This window comes from Pleuronectes platessa, chromosome 23 (assembly GCF_947347685.1).
Source record: "Pleuronectes platessa chromosome 23, fPlePla1.1, whole genome shotgun sequence".
NCBI classification, from domain to species: domain Eukaryota; kingdom Metazoa; phylum Chordata; class Actinopteri; order Pleuronectiformes; family Pleuronectidae; genus Pleuronectes; species Pleuronectes platessa.
Window position 1 is genome coordinate 1,969,640 of NC_070648.1, and position 20,452 is coordinate 1,990,091.

Genomic DNA, 20,452 nt, shown 5'->3' on the forward strand with positions numbered 1-20,452 from the left:
CTTTTTGTCACCGGCTCCCGATGACGTCCGGGATTTTTCACACACACACACACACACACACCCCAAACACACACACTGGGGAGTTGGTCATTGGCTGTGGGTGACGTGAAGAGGTTTCCAGTAACATGAGCCCCGGCCCCAGGTGCAACACGCTGGACATACTAACCCTGTTACAACCACAGACACACACACACACACACACACACACACACACACACACACACACACACGTTCAGGCAGTGAACACATCAATCACAGTCTCCTCTCTCTCTCACACGGACACACTGATAGGCCCATATTTAGCATTTCTACTGGCGCTACTCTCCCATGACTTTCACCCACGCAGCAGTTTCCATAGAGAGAAATGTGTGTTAACCACAAAAACTTGACAGTCCACAGAATTTCACTTTTTATTGTTTTCAGTATTCACTCATCTGATGCAACCTCCACCCTGTTTCTGATTTTCCTTCTTTTAAAATTTTTCTGGATGATGAAAGGTGCGTCGTATCTGTTTCCCCCGATCCCTGGCGTCCTGGTAGCATCCGGCTGGGCAGCGGGGGGGGGACATGAGGAGGACATGTTGTCTGAAGTTCGACTGCATGGGGGGGGTCTCACAGTAAAGGTCAGCTGACTGTGACTGACAGCTCCCCTGATGCGTTGTGAGCTGCTCAGGTGTCGTGAACTCTGCACATCTGGTGATTCAGCTTCATATAAAAAACACAGTTAACCCTTTTTAAAAAAATCTTTACTTAAGTCATCGTTATCCTGGATAATAGCGCGATGCTCGTTCTATGGCTGCGCTCAGTTTTAATTTACTGTACGATAAAACGATCCAGATCTCAAATCCCATGATTCTGAACAAACAATCTGCACAAATACAAAGTTAATGTAAAGATTCATAAATTGCAACGCCACCTTTTTCAGGGTCGGTGATAAAAAACAATAATTTGACTTAACATGTTGTGCCATGTTGTCTAATTTGTACAATATATATAGAGTCTGGTGGGTCAGGAAGCAGGGGATCAGTTGTGTTTCAGTTCAGTGAGTGGGACGACAAAGACACAACTCCTGCTCTGGTAAAGTAAAAGTTCCATTGTGTTGCTTTAAAAAAAAGTGTTTGAACAAAATAAACAAAACTCTAGCGCCTTGCTTTCCCTTTTAAAGGGAAACCAAGGTTATATATCTGTAACCTAACAATTATTGTTAAAATCGAATAATCTGATTATTTGTAAGGTTTATTTATAAAGTCTGAAACATATCAGTTTTCAATACTAAACCCAAAGATAATCATTTTTCAGTGATATAAAAAGAGTGGAAACTGTCATGGTTGGAACCAGACGTGTTGAGTTCACTGCATCAGGACATTTCACTTCATCTCTAAAGTTTAAACACAAACCAGAGGACATGTCCACAACTTCCTGTCCCTCCCTCGCGTCTCCCCTTCTTTAAAACTCCAGTGACGACAGCCCAAAAGAAAAATCTTTCAGAAAGATGTGAATCAAGTCAGAAGCAGATGAAGAAGAAGCAATTTTTCTTTGTGTGGAGGTTAATTCTCACAACGTCGGTACAGAAACAGAAAATCAGAACCAGAGAAATCCCCCTCTTTTTTTTTTTTACCCCTTTATCTCCATGTGGAGGGTTCGGATCCTCCCTCCTCAGCACGTTCTTGTTTTAAATGTTCTGATCTCATAAACTGAACCCCCCCCCCCCCCAAATGCTGTTGAACGATTTAAAGCCTGTGACGCATCGTGTGTGTACGTTATGAACAATGTGAGATCTTTTTCCTTTTCCCACTGTTGAGCGAACAAATGATTGAATATAAGAATATTCACGGCTGCGGCGGCCCACGACAAAATAGAAGATTTAGTTTTTTACTTTCTGAAAAAATGTTTTGTGTACTTCTTATGCTGCGGCGATGTCTTGCTTTCGGGTTTTTAACGCTACGGCAAAACAAAGTGTTAGAGCTAGATTTTGGGAGGATTTTGGAATAATTCCCCCTTAATTTATTGGAAAATATATGTTGTTCACGTCTGATTGCCTTCATGTGGAACTTTACCCCCCCACTCACGTTTAATTCTTTGTCATATCTGAATAAATTCACACAGAATCTGTGTTTATTTTGGCAACAATTCAACCTCAAAACTCTCCATGTTACTGATTCTGATGTTGGAAAATCAGCTGTTATGAATTGTTCATGTTCGGGGGCGGAGAAATTAGACCTACATAATATAATATAAATATATATATATGAATATATATAATCCTCGCAGAGAAGACGTAGGGTACTGCATCATTATGCAAACTTTTTCTTTTTCCTCTAATTCTTTTTTGATTTATTTTGTATTCTAGTTTACAGAGGGGGAAAAAAATAATCATCTTATTTTTGGTTGTTTTGTTGTATTGGGGTGGGGGGGGGGGGAGCTCTTATTTCTCTGAAGACTAAGTGATACAAGGCTAGTATTTTTTTTAAGAGTACTTAGGCATTTTTGCAGTCATTTGTATAAATACGTGGGTTACGACCTCCGCCTAATGTTTATTTTTTGTAACTATATTACAGTTTATTTGCTGCTGTTTAGTAAAGTTAACAGTTGGAGACGCTGTCGGTGACGAGGAGGACGATGGTCACTGCCCTGCTAACAGGGTCGGGGGGGGGGGGGCGAATCTACCCAATCCCCCGCTACCCGAGTTCTTATTCCCCCCCCCGAGTTGAATGCTGTTGTTTATTAGCTTTACAGGAAAGAGAGAGAGTTAAAAAAAGAGAAGAAGAAGAGATAGTGAGGAGGTGTGTCTCATTCGTATGTGCATTATTTTTCAGCGACGTACGTCCTATATACGAAAAAGAAAAAAAACAAAAAACAACAACAAAGGAAGAAGAGGAAACTGGTTGAAATGGAAATCCTTCTGTAAATAAGGAAGAACACAAGTTGTCGCTTTTTTCATGTCATGATCGGTGCCCCCCCCCCTCCCTCTCTTTTTGTTTTTGTTTCCTTCTCTCTTCTCTCGTTTTTTTTTTTCCTTATGGAGGGAAAGGGGCGGGGGGGGGTAGGAGGGGTACTCAGAGGCGATTTGAGCATCGGCATAGTGTTTATATTTATCAAAACTCTTTTGCTTTCGATAGAGCTATTGCAATAAAAATGTGTTCATGTAACTGCTGTGGTTCTCGGCTCTCTTTATTATTGACTTTATTTTGAAATCATTGTTTGGTAGCTGTCCTATCTGGATCGTGATAGTTTGAGTTATGATCTGTCCACATATTAAAACAACTGTACAGGTAAATTCCTGACTCAGCAGAGCTCGTTCTTCCATCAAGGCAGAATCTGGTATCTACTTCTTAATATTATAAATATAGAAGGATGAGGAAGTGGTCTGATGAACCTCAATGATGGATTTGTCATAAAACTAAACAGAAATCCTGAATTAATCTGCCTCCACGTCCTCTGAGGCCTAATCCCGTCAAGTTCGGTGGAATGAGCTGTTAGCCGGGTGTGACCTCCTCCGTGGAGCCGATGAATGAAAGAAGCACACGTTTGAGTTTGTTCTCTGATTCCTTTTGCTCAGCTGAACTGATGAGTCATGTGTTTAATTGACCCTTTGACCTTTGAGACCTGTTAAAAAAGAAAGGGTGTCAATAAGGAATCCAGTATTTGTTTCCTCACTCCTGAAGCTCCTTTCTGTGGATGAGGAGTTTCTCCAGCGTTGTCACGCAGCGTTGATCCGGCTCAGGAGCGCGGCGTCCTAAAGTCCAGCTGTCAAAACAAGCTAAAGTCCACTCTGGTCATGAGGCGTCAGCTGAGAGGAGAGTTCTGATTTCCTCGTGTGAGTCGATAAACGATCAACTCTTCTACATCTATTTGTTCTACTGAGGAAATGAGGAATAGCAAAGATTTCGAACAAATGAAATGAGATTTCTTTATTGATTGACTGGTCGGTGTTAATGCAACTTTCAAACCAGTCGTCACAAAGTGAGGGAAACAATAAGCAGGCAAAATAGCATTTAAGATCAGAATCAGAATCAGAAAGTATTTATTGCCAAGTAGGTTTACACCTACACGGACTTTGCTCTGGTTATTGGTGCACAACAATGAACATAGAAACATAAAAACACAATAAACACAACACACATAAGAAAAGCAATAAAAAGAAATATATATTTACTCACTATTTACTTCTTATTTACTCCCTTTTTCTAATATTTATACAAGTAACATTTATTTAGACAAACATATCTAAATAAAATATATATAATAGATAAAAAGATATAAAAAGTGAAATGCAAGACAGAACAGTGTCAGATTGCAATATGTAATGTAATGCAGTATAATATAATATAATATAATGTGTTAATGTAACACATCCTTGAGGTGTGGGGGCGGAATACAAGTCTGAGTCAGGTGGGGGGGTCCCGGGCCTTGTTGATGAGGCCAGCTGCAGCCGGGAAGAAGCTGGTCTCGTGGCAGAATATGAATGCATGAATATTAATTAATTGTAAGGATTCCAGACACTAGAACACTTCCAGGTTCTTCAAGACCCAAACACAGACTTTAATGATCTGATGATGAGCAACAGGAAGTCATGGTTCTGTTTTCCAAGGGCAAACAATTCAGACGGTATAAATAGACGTCTGATTTCTTACTTCTGCCGTTTAGACTCTTCTCTCGTCCGATATGAACCTACGTCAGCGACCCTCTTTTCAGAACAGGGTTTCAGCTCCAGTCCCTTCAGGCTCCGGGTCTGTTTCTGTTGTTAAAGAACGCGGGTGACGAAAATAAAAGTCAATTAGTGAAGAGAATTTCCCCTCAACCGGCTCTCCAGGAAACATTTATTAGATTACATGTCCTCATAGCTCCGGTATTTCACACATGTTCGAGGATATCAAACCATCTGAGAGTTTGTGGTGAGAAGAGCTGGTGATGGAAACACGATCACCTGCATCACTTATATTTACTTTCTGGTGGACGCTTTAATTTTCCAAGATGGCGTCGAACAAACACGTCAAAGTCGAGGCTCATTCTTGTCTCTGAGGAAAAAAGGTTCAGGAGTTGATGGAGCAGGTTCGTCTTTCCCCCCTCGACTCCAGCTGGGACCTTTGGGTAACGGGTCGGTATCGGAACACGTGTGATCCCGTCCACGGCCGAGGGGGAGAGCGGCCATCGCCTCCCTGCTGTGTGTGATGAGCACCAGGTCAGTGGACCAAGCGGGGGGGCATTTCAACACCAGCAGCATGTGACCCGCTGGAGTTTCATTACTGATGGACGAACCAGTGGGCCCACTGGGGATGTGGACTGGTGCTAGAGTTTCAAAACAACAGCCTGTGTGTGTGTGTGTGTGTGTTTACGTGCATGAAGCTTAACCAGTGTAATGAGCAGATCAGATGTTTTGCAGCTCTTCAACTATTAGTTTGACTATTAGCATAGTACCCGACACACACAGACACACACACACACACAAGGGTGTGCGTCAGAGGTTCAGTGAACTGCGTCTCATTTCCACGTCTCCCAGCAGGAGGCCTGAACCTGTTTACTCAGCAGCCCCCCCCCCCCCCCCCCCCGGGTCTCAGATCGATCAGCTGCTACTTCGTCCTCACTCAGGGACGTGACATGTCCCCCTCCGGATTCTGTTCAGATCCGTCAACTCGTCTTTTCACCTGAATGAAAACATGGCTCTGTGGCCATGGAGACACCGGAGCTGTTGTTGAACGCAAACAGGATGATCACATGATATGATGATGTCAAGGGCGGGGGGGGGGGCGTGCGGGGAATCGACCTGTTCCTGCAGCAGATGGTCGAAACGAGGTCGATGTGAGAACACGTGGAAGTGAGAAAAACTGAATAAAATCAAAAGTGTTAAATTAGATTGATGATATACACCTTTAACTGTGTGTGTGTGTGTGTGTGTGTGTGGGGGGGGGGGGGGGGGGTACTGTCTGTTGATGAAGGTACTCTACAGATGTCACTGTATTTATGTATTATATACAAGGAGGTATAGAAATAAAACCATCAGACTTGTTTCCACTTGTTAAAGAAGATTCAGGATCAGATCCGTTCTGAATGAGGAGCAGTGACGGAGAAGGACAGAAGGATGAAGATGAAGGATGAAGATGAAGGGATGAAGGTCGTCCGGATCCTCAAATGTGTTCAATCAGATTTGAGTGTCACTAATTCGTGCACGTGTGGCCGATGCTCCCGGGACTAATTCTCACCGAGGAGGGATTCCACGTCTTGCTTAAGGACACGTTGGCAGGACACCTGGGGCCTTTTTAGCTCAGGGAACATCTAATCCCCTTTTTTAGTAATGGGATGGGCTCTCTTAAGCAACCGGGGGAGCCGTGTGATGTGGGGCCCTGTGGTTCTGTTGTGGGTCCAAAACTTACCTTTGTGCACATTGCAGACCCATGGAAGCTGGAGGGGGAGGGTGTGGGGTTGGGGGGGGGGGGGGGGGGGGGGGGGGGGGGGGTAAAACCCGCTCAGACAAACAGATCAGCCTGTGTTTCCGGGGACCAGCAGGCAGCGGTGGCTCTAAACAGCTTAGAGAGCCGAGACAACAGGCCTGCGTAACAAACACAGACCACCTCCACGTCCGATCCTCTGGTGTCTCCGCGGCTCAGCGGGACGACGCAGGAAGTAGATTAGCCGAGAAAGCCTGTTGCCTCGAACGGCTTATGAAACAGAAACAATAGCTGCAGCTCAAGACGGACATTTCCCCTTCTGGCCCTGGGCCTGAACCTCACTACTGTTCTTTATGTTTATTAATATAACACAAGGTTTCCTGCTTATGAAGACCAAAGCTGTGCCGGTTGTTGACCTGCCCTGTGTGGAATGTTGTGTTATCTTGTCCTGTGTTGAGGCTTCAACTTTGTGTTCATCCTACCTGGTTTATCTGCAGTGAAGATTTCTATAGTCAGTGTCTTTCAATATAAACTAAAACTTCTTCATCACTGTTCACAATCATGGTTTATCTATAAGTTTGAATCATTTACGAAGCTGCTGTTATTTATTCATAAATGTCAGATATTTCGGACCCAGGTCATTAGCACCAATTTCCCAATTTTTCAAAATAAAAGTCTCAGAGATTCTGCATTCTCTCTCTCGGAGACAAATAAAACATTTTCAGGAGACAACACTTTGGACATCGTATTTATTTCAGTCCTTAAAAGTTTATAACAACTTCTGGATAACATAACATGGAAACAAAACAGAAGAAAAAAAAAACATTAATACACATTTTTTTAATCTCAACCCAGTTTGATAAAATTAGAATTCATAAAAGCAGTTTTGAAAAAATAAAAACAAACAAAAAAAAATCACAGGGAAATATTTCTCCCCCCCCCCCCCCTTATCTCAAACAGCTCTCGCAGACTTACAGTACATCAGGGTCGAGGGAAACGTCACGCGTCACGTTAACACCTGATTCAAAATGACGCCTGCGCTTCAACCAGATTTGGAGAAAGGCTCAAAGTGGATTTGAAGGTTTCGGGTGTAAAACGAGGTTCCTGAGAAGAAACCCAGACCCTCGGTTCTACAGCAAAGCCCAGCACCTGGAAATGTCTTTTAAAGAAAAGTCAAAAACAAAACAAATCCCACGTTTTCTTTTTCCCCAGTCAAGGAGACAAAAAGCGACTTTTGAATCCTTTCTCGCAAAAAAGAATATCGGTAACATTCCCCAATCATTAGACTAACCTACAAGCAAATCCCCTTTAATTCAGTTCAACATTTATTAATTCTACAAATTGAATACAAAAGGTTTAAGCGATTGGCATCGTTAATATCATACAAAAAAATTACGTTTGAGGGAAAATGGCTCCGTCTGTGCTCAGTAGTTAAGCTTTAGTTTCCGGTGAAATGCGAGACCTCGGTTGAAAACGGTGAACAATCTCCCCACAGCCAAATAAAGTTTATATACCTTTGAATCCTCTTTTTTTCAAATATATATTTATTATATATATATAAAATACTGTTTTCATTCATAAAAGCCTTTGTACAATATCTGAGTTGGTGTGTGTGTCTGTGTGTGAGCGGTGACGTGTGTGAATATGTGTTTTTGTGTGTGAATGCGTGAGTGTGTGTGTGTGTGCGCTAAAAAGAACCTGGAAATTTGATAACAAACAGCTGGTACCGACTGAAGACCTAACACGCTAACAACAAAAGGTGTTTTACACAATATACACATTTTATTACTTACAAAAAGGTTAAGAGAAGGAAGGTGTAGGTTGACGGTTAGCGGCTAGCGGTTAGCGGCTAGCGGTTAGCGCCATCGCAGGGTTAGTTCCGCCGAATGTCACGAAATGCGTCAGGACGACGACAGAGAAAGAGAGAAAGGAAAATGGCGGTCAGTCGGTCGCGCGAAGGAAAAGCTAGCGTCAGTGCATCTCATCGTGGAAGTTCCCGAAGTCAAAAAGTGCCGATTTGGTAACCGTCCAGTCCTCATCGGTAAAAAATAAAATAAAGCACTTGTGTCTGGAAACCGATGTTTGTGTTGCACCAACGTCCAAAAGAGTAATTTGTTCTTTTTAATAAAAAAAAAAAACGTCAAAGAGAACAATGAACGATTTTCTTGTGTCTGCTTTCATTCTGAGGTACTTCTTAAGAAAAACAAAGACTGAATGTAAGATTTATTCAGTTTTCTCCTTTTTTTTTTTTTTTTTTAATTCGTTAAGCTGTGTCGCACAGTAGCACCATTGTTTAAGTTGAAGTTTTTTTTGTTGTTGTTTTTGTGTGTTTTCTTTTTTAACCGGAAGACAACGCACCATTGGAATTCCACCATGTCACAATGGTGACCACCCCCTGTCCCCCATCATCACATCATCTATTGCTAACGATTGGGCGCCCCCCCACCCCACCCCCTGGCAGCAGTGGGCTCTTTGCCGTGTGCCGTTACGTCCTCTTCATGCAGACCACGCAACGGCTGACGCGTGTCCGTAGGTTCCCGGCCTTCAGGGTCTCCGACTGTGGCTTCCTGTGGGGGTCAAAGGTCAAAGGCATTTAATACAGATGGATAAATACACAGAAATTATATTATTCCACCCCAGGACCTAAGGAACCTCGGAACCTCGACCCTCACACGTACCTGAACATCTCAGATTGTTCCACAGTGGCCAGCCAGAAGGAGTAGGAGTTTCCGTAGTAGTTGCAGGTTCCGCTGCCGTGGCACTCGATGAAGGGAGCGCTGCGGAACTCCTCCAGGCAGGAGCCGGGGGATGCCAGGGCCTGACCGGAGCCCTCTGCACCGGCACTGGTGTGCTACAGGGGGGGGGGGACGACGACGAGGGTTATGCACTGAACTATGTGGACGAAGTGTTTAGACGTGTGGAGAATGTGATTTTCATGTCTCACCATCATGAAGGAGTATCCGATCCACAGAGCCTCCCACCTCGCCGGGCACGCTGGGATCTGGATGGTCTGACTGTGCACCGCGATCACCATGGCTGGAGCTTCACACACTGAACACCTACACACACAGAGACGGCAGATTAACTCCAACTCCTCCCTCCTTCCTCCTTCCTCCTCCCTCCTCCCTCCTCCCTCCTCCCTCCTTCCTCCTCCCTGCGTGTGGTCCTACCTGCTGATGTAAGGCTTGATGCCCTCCCCCCGGAGCGGGTCCATGGACATGGGCATGGGCTCGGGCGTGGACAGCCAGTAGGAGTAGTCATTCCTGGAGGCGAAGTTGCAGACGTTGTTGATGTTGCAGAACATGAAGGGCATGGTGCTGAACCTGCGGAGACAGCTGCCCGCCGTGCCTGGAGGACGGAGAGAGGACACGTGAGTAAATCAGGTCCCGGAGCGTCTTCAAAAGTCTAAAGAGAAAGATCCCTCGTACCCAGGTCCTGGCCGTGCGCCCGCTCGTTGCCCTGCACGTACAGCAGCGAGTAGCCGTCATAGATGATGCCTGTGCCGTCGGGGCAGGTGGGCACCTCCGAACCCTGGCTGTGACGGGTGATCAGGAAGCCGTGGGCTGCAGAGGCCGTCCCTGGGAGACCAGGCTGACCCTGTGGACCGTCTGAACCAGGGGGACCAGGATAACCACGCTGACCTGAGACACCAGGGAGGACATGTTAGAGACGGGAGAGGTTCTTCCCTCTGTGGAATCTTCAGCCCACAAAGTTCATGACATAAAAAATGATTTCTTCTTCTTTGGGTGAAAACCACCGGGGATGATAACCTGAGGTCTACGTACCAGGGGAACCGGCGGGTCCGGTGTCTCCCTTCCTGCCGGGGGGGCCGCTGAAGCCGGGGGGACCGTCGGTACCCGGAGCTCCAGGGCTACCAAGTGGACCTAACAAACGTTTATGGGAATGAGTTTGTGATATCACGAAACTACTGGTAATATTATTGATGCAAGAGATATTAACGTTCTTCAGGTCCCATCAAAGAGTCCAGATTGACCCACCTGGGGCCCCGTCACGTCCAGGAGAACCAGGCTGTCCTAAGTTGCCAGGCTGGCCCCGAGATCCAGGGGGTCCTCGCTCTCCCTTCACAACATCAGGCAGATATGTACCAGGGTTGCCGGGGGGGCCTGGAGATCAAACGTTGCAGAGGGAAATAATTTAGAAATACTCTTGGTTGTAAACACAGATTCTGTTTTGCTGTGACCCAAGACGCCAAGTGTGGTCACCCACCGGGAGGCCCAAAATCTCCAGGATCTCCAGTAAGACCATTACCACCGGGGATTCCGGGGTCTCCCTTGGGTCCTGTCAAAAGACAAGAGACAGACTTTGTTTATGATTAAGATTAAGAATGAAATCGATTTTGAGGATTTTGAGGATTGTCGCCTGACCAGGGAATCCAGGAACGCCAGGCAGACCGATGTCTCCCTTTATACCGCTGCCGCCAGGAAGACCAGAGGTACCCTGGGTAGAGAGAAGAGCCGGCGGTTACATCACATCTCTCTCTCTCTGAGATCCTTCACAACAATCATTAAAAACTAAAAAGAAATGTAAGGTTATGATCTTACCGGGAATCCTGGAACACCAAAGTCTCCCTTCTGTCCAGGGAAGCCGTTCTGACCTGGAGCGCCGGAGATACCCTTCTCTCCCTTGACGCCGCCACTTCCTGCCGGTCCGCGGGGACCCTGCGGGCCGCCTGGACCTTCAGACGCAAACACCAAAGGGTCAAAGGTCAAGTACAGTATAATTCAATATATTGAATATATATATATATTCCTTCCATCACTGAAAAACATGGATTTTTGGACTTTAAAACACGATTCCCTCAATTCTTAAAATCTTTCTATTGCCTCCACTTGTTGTTTAATATTGTTGACTCCTCCATGATTTTTGATAATTTACATAAATATACATATTTATAAAGCCGTGAATGGAAGACGAACTGATCCCAGCTTCTTCACAATGATGGACACACACATGAAACACGACCAAATACACAACAATGACATTCAGTTGTCATGTATGTTAAATCACCAGCCTGTAAAAAGCACCAGAATGCATGTTAAAATAATTACACATCACATGATTCATTATCAGGCCATAAAATCTCTGTAAACTCATTTCACACTCATTTTTCGGAACCCGGTACGAGACACATCAAATTTCCACACAATTGCCCCCCCCCCCCCCATCACACCAATGGAGCCTAACCTGGAGGACCTAGGGTTCCCAGAATTCCCGGGTAAAGCGGAGGCGGGTTGAGGGCATGGGTTCAAAAAAAACAGAAGAGCTGGTTTAGACAGAAGCAAGAACAGAAACTTCACACAGATCTGTGGCTGTTTGAAATTATAGATCTCTAACATTAACATTGCTGATAATCAAATATCCAAAGATGGCTACACTGTTAAAAAACTGTTCAACAAAATCTCACTCAAACAGGTGAGGGGTATTCAGCTGCAATTAGGCAACTTCACCACTAGATGTCACTAAATCCTTACTTTTAACTCCGTTAATTATAATATTCAAAAAATAGTTTACGCTTAGGTACAAACAAAATGTAAATGCAAAATGTAAATAAGATCCGGCTCAAATGAAAAGCGACGTAAAACAACGGTGACTTCCTGTTTCAGGTGAGTTAGTTCTAAGTGTGTGTTCTTGAGCACAAACTGTATTAAACAGACTCGTATTTACACAAGTGATTCACAGAACATGCTGATTGTGACCATTTTCAAATTTTGGGTGTGTTATATATATATATAAATATATATATAAATATTTTTCTTTCATTATAAAACAGAGGAGTTCTCTCAGAAGGTGCTTACTTGTTAAAAGTGCGTTACACTAGCGTCAGTGTGCGTGAAAAGTGAGAAGACGACAGTTATTCAGGGTGAGAAATGAAGGAAATGCAGTTTTCAGGTGAGATTTTCCTCCCAGCGGATCAGAGAGTGAGATTAAACTCGTGCAGGAAGAGTCTGGACATCGTTCATCTGACCTGAGGGACCTGCAGCGGCCGGACGCACGAGTCATCACGCCAAGAGGGGGGGCCGCACCACGTGTGGGTGGGGCCAGACCACAGGAAACAGACATTTCATAGCATCAACATTCATTAACCCGACAGCCACAATAACACGAGTGGTTGTTTTTCAAAGCGTGACACAGCGCCGCCATGTGGTCGGAGCTGACACTGATTACTAATTTGTGACTTGATTGTAAATAATATAATTGGAAAGTGTTTATCAGCAAAATATAGATTTTTGCATTATTGTACATTTGTATTCATTTGTTTCATGAAATTGCCTGTGCTTGAGATTTTTTTGTGTATTTCAAATTTCCAGCACTGTGTCAGCTTGTTCTCAGTATGTGTGTGTGTGTGTGTGTGTGTGTGTGTGTGTGTGTGCTTGGACAAACAGTGTCCATGCAGATGATGATTGTTGGGTGAACAAAAAAAACCACACACACGCTCAGGACAGCAGAGCCAGACACAAACTCACAATACTCACAACTAGACGCTAAAATGATTGTGCTCTTAACTATCAAAGTTGTGTCTACATTGTGTAGGTTTTGAAGCCGAGACATCAACTCACATCTTGTCGACTTTTCATCTGATTCGCTGACGATAGTAAAAATATGAAAAAACAAGCCTCACCCATTCAAATGCAGTTTTGTGAGTTTGTCTCTGTCTCTTCTGTTTCACACCCCCTTTCTTTTCAAAATGATTTCACGTGACCACAAACACTGGACACACAACGGCAGGAGATCGACGACAGTTACACACAGACACAGTACATCAGGGCTGTGGAGAGACGACTCGATTACACCTCCCAGGGCGAAGGGGTGAGGAGACGTGAGGACGGTGGATGGAAACAAAAGAACGAGGAACCCCCCCTCCAGTGACAAACAATGATTTGTTGGTGATGAGCACGCCCCCAACTTTTCCTCCAGAGAGGGGGTGCGTGGGGGGGTGGATGAAGGTGCGACACAAACGTGTATGATGGGTGCTCAGTGTTCAACACAGTGACCAGACAGGTGCTCGTACAGCGATTGGTGCCACGACGTCACATGCAAATCAACAACCGGCACAGAGATGAAAGCATTCAGGTTTAAAAGTGCAGCTTCCGCCATGTTGCTGCCTGGTTTTCACAATATCATCGATAATGTTTATCATTTAAATTCAGAATAAAACCGTCCGGTGGTTTTGAATGTTGTGGAAAATGGAAATCAAACCATTACTCTGCCTACAGATCAGATCCACTCTGTCACAAAACCAGGCAGCAACCTCCGGCGGTACACGTGACGGCATGGATCCATGTGCTTTACCTGCTCGTCCTGGGGGTCCAGGGGGACCAATGAGTCCTTTGGGGCCCTGCACAGCCAGTCCAGGAGGACCAGGAGGGCCGCTGTTTCCTGAAGGACCAGGGGAACCAGGGAAGCCAGCATCTCCTTTAGAGCCGGGGAAACCGGGGCTGCCAGTGGGGCCGGGAAAACCTGGGTCTCCCTTTGACCCTGAACATATAGTGAGGGTAGAGATTGTTAGTGTTTATCAGTGCAAGGACGATGATGGTAGTTAAGTACATGTAGTGGGTAAGAACTCACCTGGAGACCCTGGAAGCCCAGAGGGACCGGGGCCGCCGAAACCAGGAAGTCCTGCAGGGGAACGGCATCAGAGATGAGATGAATCAAATCAAAAATATAAAGTGTTAAATTAATTTTATTCCGAACAAGATGGCGGAGGACTTACCAGGGTCTCCTTTGACTCCAGCCGGTCCTGGGATTCCATCACGACCTGCCTGACCCTTATCTCCTGGAAAGCCTGGCCCTCCAGGTCGGCCAGACTCTCCTGGTCTACCTGGTGCTCCGTTGAGACCTGGGGAGCCAGGACCGCCGTCAAGACCCTTAGGACCTTGGACACCAGGAGCACCTGACAGGAAGAGGTGGACATCGCATGAGTTACCGTTGTCAGAGTCTAGAACTTCTCCATAACTTGCAAGATGGCTCCGAACATGGCTCCAAGCCCCCAAAGTCTACTTCCTTCATTAATTGTTGGTGGAAGCCTTTTTCTTTTCTCTTTTAGACCTACCTTGGAATCCTGGGAGGCCGGGATCACCTTTGGAACCTGGACCTCCAGGTAAACCTGGGAGACCAGGTGTTCCTGGAGTTCCTTTGAGTCCTGGACTTCCAGAGTACCCGGGCTGACCTGGCTCACCCTACAGGAAACATAAAAGAAGCAAAGCTTAGAACTACACTTCTGCACTTCGATGTTTTTCTGTGTTAGAAAACTTTCATTAGCTGAGTTTTGTACCTTGAATCCACTTGGTCCAGGTGGTCCAACTCCGGCAGAACCTGGTTCACCTTTGGCTCCGGGGAAACCCGGTCCTCCGGGCTGTCCCGGGGTTCCTGACCTACCTGCGGGGCCAGGTAGACCCTTCTGTCCTCCTGGTCCTGATGATCACAGTTCAACAACAGCATTTATGACATTGTTCTTTAAGTATTTCAACATTTAATTCTGATTCAGGAAAAACTTTTTGTAAACAAAGACTTGACAAAGCTTTGAGACACTCACCAGGGAATCCCATTTCTCCCATGGCGCCTTTCGCTCCTGGACCTCCAGGTCCTCCCGGGCTTCCTGAGAGTCCAGGATCTCCTTTGGGACCTGCACACAATGGAGGTGGCACGTAAGAGATCGATTTGCATGAGCATGTGTGAGTATATGTGTCTTTGTGTGTATGTGTTGGAAGTCCAAACTATACCTGGTGGTCCGGAGGGTCCAGGGCGACCATCTGATCCTGAGAGTCCTGGGTCTCCCGGGAGACCACTGATACCTTTCTGACCTGGATAACCTGATCCACCTGTGGAACGCAAAAAAAAACATATAATAATACAGTGACTAGAAATGGATTTAACATTTGTATCTAATTTTAAATGGTGTTATATTTAATTATATCTTATTAGGAGGTGTCTTCAGCCCTACCTGGAACTCCTGGCTCTCCTTTGTTTCCCTTGTGTGCCTCTGGTGGCGCGCTGACACCCGGGAGTCCTTGGAGACCGGGTTCACCCCGATCTCCTTTAATGCCAGGACCACCAGGACCTCCGTCTCTGCCTGGGAACCCAGGGTCACCTACAGAAAGAACAGTTTAATGTCGCTGCTTTAATTTAGCTGTCACTAAATCTTCAATAAATGAAAGAGATAAAGTAGCATTAAGTCAAATTAGGAGGTTGTGGATTAAACTTTAAAGATGCTTTTCATATTCTACCTCATGGTTGAGAGACTTTAAACCAGTGTTCAGATTGACATATTCTGTTAAAGTTGTATAATGTATAAAATCCTTTATAAACTCTGTGTGTGCTTAATACCTTTAAGTCCAGTAGCACCAGGTCCTCCTGGGCCTCCGGGTCCTCCGGAGGGTCCTGGGGATCCCATGGAACCCATGTCACCTTTCGAACCTGCAGCCAATCAGAGAGGAGCGTTAACACAGAGAACGGATAAATAGTAAGTCAGCAAGGAAAGTAAATTACTATTTAGTCGTCAGTCAGCTTGAGACAAAAAAGAGTCTAAATTAACAAACCACAGTGCTAAGTCGGCTTTGATCAGCCCCACTTATTCTGATTGATTATGATTTATTTGATATGAAGATAGATTTCACCTGGTAATCCAGGGGAGCCATCTCGTCCAGGCCCTCCAGGAGGTCCTGGGGTTCCAGCTGGTCCTGTAGAACCTGGGAAACCGGGACTTCCTCTGTCTCCTGGCAAACCGGGGATGTCGAGACCAGGAGGGCCGGGGTCACCTTTCCCTCCGTTTGATCCAGGGAAGCCTGTAACAGTGACAGAGAGGTGTCAGTCCCTGGATAAGGGAATGTTCTCCATGTGGGGGTTTTGTTCCCGGAGCCAGGAGCCCTGAATGAGTATCTGTACCTGCACCTCCAGCACCAACACATCCAGAGTGGTGGCTGGGATTGTAAATCGAATACAAAATCGTCAAATTCAAAATGAAAAACTTTCCAATCTGCAGTAATCTCATCGTAAAATTGACCCAATCCAATCTTAAGCATCTAACCTGGTGGTCCCATTGGGCCCTGAAGTCCAGGGGCGCCAGGGGGTCCAATTTCGCCACCGGACAGGGGTCCAGGGGGGCCACGAGGTCCAGGGCCACCAGATGAACCGGGCTCGCCTGGAAAGGAAGAAGAGGATTCAGCTTGGCTGTGCTGATATAAAACATTGACGTATCAGTTCAGAACCATCACATGAATAACAGAACTATAGAATACCTTTGGTTCCTGGGCCGCCATCAAATCCAGATCTTCCTGGTGAACCAGGTCCACCGGGGAAACCAGGATCTCCCTTTGGTCCAAAGAAACCTTTAGATCCGGGTACTCCAGGTAGACCAGGTGGGCCGGGAAGTCCGAAGCCAGGGTCACCCTGTTACATTCACAAAGATAACATTTAGATGGTCTCTTATAGAGAATACAATCCTAGTTTCAGTTCAGTGTCTCCAAGTTTTTTATTTCATTTTGTTTAGTTATATTCTCATCAACCATTTCAAGTTCACAATTTCCCATTTTATTCATGTTTTTCTTTAACTTTTCGACCATTTGCATTTACCTTGGATCCAGGAATTCCAGGCTGGCCGGGGAATCCGTCAACTCCTGGTCTGCCTGGTCCTCCAGGAGAACCTGGCTGCCCGGGGATACCTGGGAATCCTGTAGGAGAAAGGAAACAAGGGTGGATGAGGGAGGAGGGAAAGGAAGAAGAGGTGGATTGACAGAGCAGGAGGATGAAGGAGGGAAGGAGTCTTTACCTTTAGACCCTGGGGATCCAGGGAGTCCGACGCCAGGGAAGCCAGGTTCACCCTTCCCTCCTGGTGAACCAGGGTAACCAGGCTGTCCAGATGGACCTGGTTCACCTGAGAACAGAAGATTACAAGAGCAAAGCCCATAAGAAAACGAATACACGTGAGAACTGCGTGTACAATGCAGAATAAGTCATGTCTCTGTACCTTTAAAACCGGCGGGTCCAGGCTCTCCATCCCGCCCTGGTTGTCCTGGTAAACCTTTCTCTCCCACCGTCCTGCTGGGTTCACCTTTAGCACCTGCATGGTGAGAGAGAGCAGAGGTCGAAGGTCAGAGAATGGATTTGTGTTCATTGGATGGACCCGTTCCTCAAATGGGACTTAATTATTCAGACAAATATTTACTTTGAAAGAACAAGTGAGTATCACAATATAGCCAACCCTGGTTACATCCCCAAGTGAGCAACTGCCATCCTCACTGAAATGTCTTTGAGCAAGGCACTGCCCCTGATCCCCAGTATGAAGGGAAGCAGGAAATCAGTTTCTTATTTGGATCATCACTGGATGAATCTGAAGTGATCCTCTTACCAGGAAAACCAGGATTTCCAGGTATTCCCGAGACGCCCTGGCTACCCTTTTCTCCAGAAGGCCCTTGAGGTCCAAAGCCGGAGGGACCTGGCGTACCCCTGTCCCCTGGATTACCAGGAGAACCTGGCTCACCAGGGAGTCCTCGTTCTCCTTTAACGTCCCGTGAGCCCTACAGAACACAGTCACACGCACATATTAGTTATGAAATGAACCACACACTGATCAATGCATCTAATTATTGGAAAGAAAACGGCACCTACAGAAGCTCCTTTGGGCCCCGGGGATCCAGGTAGTCCATCACGACCAGGTCGACCGTCTAGGCCGGGCAGACCCGGGGATCCGGGGAAGCCAGAGTCCCCCTTATCTCCCCGAATACCGTCGACTGCGATGGAATTACCGGGGTCACCTTTCTCTCCAGGGAACCCTGGGGAACCTTGAGGGCCTGGGCCACCCTGGAAACAAAAGGATGAGAAAATAATTCCATAGGTTGTTGGTATCTTGGATTTGACCTTTTGACTTCTGCCGTGAGATTAAAACTTGGACTAATAGCAAGACACAGAGGAGAGACTTTTTTTTATCTGGACTAGATTTCTAGATATATGTGATCTTTAAGGGAAGTGAAAAGCACTCACGGCGGGGCCGACATTTCCAGGACCGCCTGGATATCCTCTGTCTCCTTTAAATCCTGGGCTGCCAGGAGTTCCTGAAGAAAAGGAACAAGAGAGTTAGTCGTCATTTATATCATGACGACAAGATTACAGAAAAATACACCACGAGCATCCAGGACAAAACTTTCATCTTTAAATAACTGACGGTAAATAATGACATGAAGAGATTTTGTGTAACTTCTACGGTGACGTTGAGTATCTGATACTAGAGTACTAAACTAAACTTGGCCAGCCTCACTTCCTTACTTCCTGTTTTATTTTGAAATGACTTTGCTTGTGTTGTCTGTGGAGGTTTGACTTCCTGTTGTTCCACCTGCAGCTCATGAGTGAATCACTGTCAAAACGTTTTATTTCCTCAGTTTCCACAACATCAGGTTTCCTCTGGTTCCTTGTGTTTTTCCTTCACTCGGAGATTTCTCTTCTTTGCTTCTGTAAGTTTTTGTTTCGTATTAAATCATCAAACTGAATCTCTCGCAACAGTTTCAATCGAAAACAAACTTCTGCGACTTCTCGTCGTGTTGAACCGTGCGGACAATGTGTTCGTGATTTCAGTGTCTAAACGAGATGCTTCAATTAAATTTCTGCTAATTTGTGTTACATCCTTGTGTGTTTCTACACAAACGAACCAAGTACATGAGCCCTTGAGTCCGAGTGGTTGTAATAATGTTTTATAATAGTAAACTCCCTTCTGAACTTTTCCTCAGGGAGCAGAAGTTCTCAATTTTCTCTCAGTCGTGGACGTGTACAATATTCTGGGGACCCCCTCGTGTGTCTCTTGGAGAAGTTTGACACACTTCTCCTGAGTTATGTGAAAGAACAGTTGAAACAGTATGAACAGTTAGTACGAATGTGTCTTTGGGGTCTTACCTGGGAATCCAGGTGGTCCAGGCGGTCCTTGGACTCCTGGGATCGGGTTGTTGTCCCTGAAGCAGTTCACGCAGGTTTCGCCCTTATCACCTGAAACAGAACCAGAGCATCAGGTTGGACCACGTTTGCACAACACTATCTGACCCGCCATGTTTTTAAACAGCAGCAGGGTCTCACCTTTCTGACCAGACTGTCCGGGGAAACCCGGCTCTCCCTTCCCACCGGGACGCCCGGGTTGTCCAGGGACGCAGTTTGTTCCGGTGCCTGAAGGTCCAGGAGGCCCCTGTTGTCCCTGAGGACCAGGAGTTCCCGGGTTTCCTGGTTGTCCTGGTTGAGAAAACCCTGGAGAGCCGAGATCTCCCTTCTGACCTCTCTCTCCGGGGAAACCTGGAGGTCCGTTGACGCCGACGCCGCCGTTGGCTGGACGTCCTGGTGCTCCAGGCGGTCCTGTTAAACCTTAAAGTGGACAAGAGGACAATGTTTAACCTGCTATTATTTATATTATCAATTAATTTCACTTAAATGTTCATATGTAGTTGTAAAGATTTATTCAAAATGAAAACACGACACTTGGAGCTAATACAATCACATTTTTTTGTTAACAATTATTCTCAATATTAACTAAACTTTCTAATTTCACTATATTTCATGTAAAATCAAGAAAAAATATTTCACATTTGAAATCAAAGAGAATCTTCCGAAATCCTCAGAACTTTATCGGAAATTTTGATTTATTTCTCCAGGTTATTCACGTTGTACTTCTATGGTTTATGTTAAAATCTGTTTGTTTTTTTTAGCTCCGTGTCGTTTCACGTGCACTGCTCTGAACGACCTGAATCTCGATGGTGTAATTGAATGTTTCTGTGAGAGTTGTGTGTTTTACCTGCTGGTCCTCGATCTCCTTTGTATCCGTTGGATCCGGGGAAGCCGGGCTCACCTTTCTGACCAACAACACCTCCTTGCTGCCCGCCAATCACCTTTTAGTACAGAAGAAAAAACATACATATAATAATTCTCATCAAAACATCGGTTTTGTAACTAGGAATATTTGTTTTCGAATATTGACAATATTAAGAACTTTGAACTATTTTGAAACATCTCATAAAATCTAAATGAGACAGAGAGAAATGGCACCATCTAGTGGTCATGAGAATGTAGTGCAGTAAG

The 20,452-nt window shown here is 45.5% G+C and overlaps 1 protein-coding gene across 1 annotated transcript in view; it reads right to left on the reverse strand.

Annotated features, from left to right (window-relative positions):
- Positions 1–7,119: 7,119 nt before the first annotated feature.
- col4a5 (collagen, type IV, alpha 5 (Alport syndrome)) overlaps positions 7,120–20,452 on the reverse strand; it is a 31,694-nt gene continuing 18,361 nt past the window's right edge. Inside the window, exons 19-49 of the mRNA XM_053416275.1 lie at positions 20,169–20,262; positions 19,463–19,741; positions 19,286–19,375; positions 18,383–18,453; positions 18,011–18,202; positions 17,751–17,919; positions 17,370–17,462; positions 17,172–17,276; positions 16,976–17,073; positions 16,642–16,792; positions 16,431–16,544; positions 16,021–16,188; positions 15,731–15,820; positions 15,348–15,494; positions 15,127–15,225; positions 14,940–15,029; positions 14,679–14,818; positions 14,457–14,583; positions 14,118–14,297; positions 13,973–14,023; positions 13,697–13,882; positions 10,948–11,081; positions 10,771–10,843; positions 10,613–10,684; positions 10,384–10,509; positions 10,171–10,269; positions 9,814–10,026; positions 9,556–9,733; positions 9,330–9,444; positions 9,064–9,236; positions 7,120–8,952 (exon numbers count right to left, since the gene is read on the reverse strand). Of these exons, the coding sequence (XP_053272250.1) occupies positions 8,871–8,952; positions 9,064–9,236; positions 9,330–9,444; positions 9,556–9,733; positions 9,814–10,026; positions 10,171–10,269; positions 10,384–10,509; positions 10,613–10,684; positions 10,771–10,843; positions 10,948–11,081; positions 13,697–13,882; positions 13,973–14,023; positions 14,118–14,297; positions 14,457–14,583; positions 14,679–14,818; positions 14,940–15,029; positions 15,127–15,225; positions 15,348–15,494; positions 15,731–15,820; positions 16,021–16,188; positions 16,431–16,544; positions 16,642–16,792; positions 16,976–17,073; positions 17,172–17,276; positions 17,370–17,462; positions 17,751–17,919; positions 18,011–18,202; positions 18,383–18,453; positions 19,286–19,375; positions 19,463–19,741; positions 20,169–20,262 (3,999 nt within the window). The 3' untranslated portion in view covers positions 7,120–8,870. The remainder of the gene's footprint in view (positions 8,953–9,063; positions 9,237–9,329; positions 9,445–9,555; positions 9,734–9,813; positions 10,027–10,170; positions 10,270–10,383; positions 10,510–10,612; positions 10,685–10,770; positions 10,844–10,947; positions 11,082–13,696; positions 13,883–13,972; positions 14,024–14,117; positions 14,298–14,456; positions 14,584–14,678; positions 14,819–14,939; positions 15,030–15,126; positions 15,226–15,347; positions 15,495–15,730; positions 15,821–16,020; positions 16,189–16,430; positions 16,545–16,641; positions 16,793–16,975; positions 17,074–17,171; positions 17,277–17,369; positions 17,463–17,750; positions 17,920–18,010; positions 18,203–18,382; positions 18,454–19,285; positions 19,376–19,462; positions 19,742–20,168; positions 20,263–20,452) is intronic.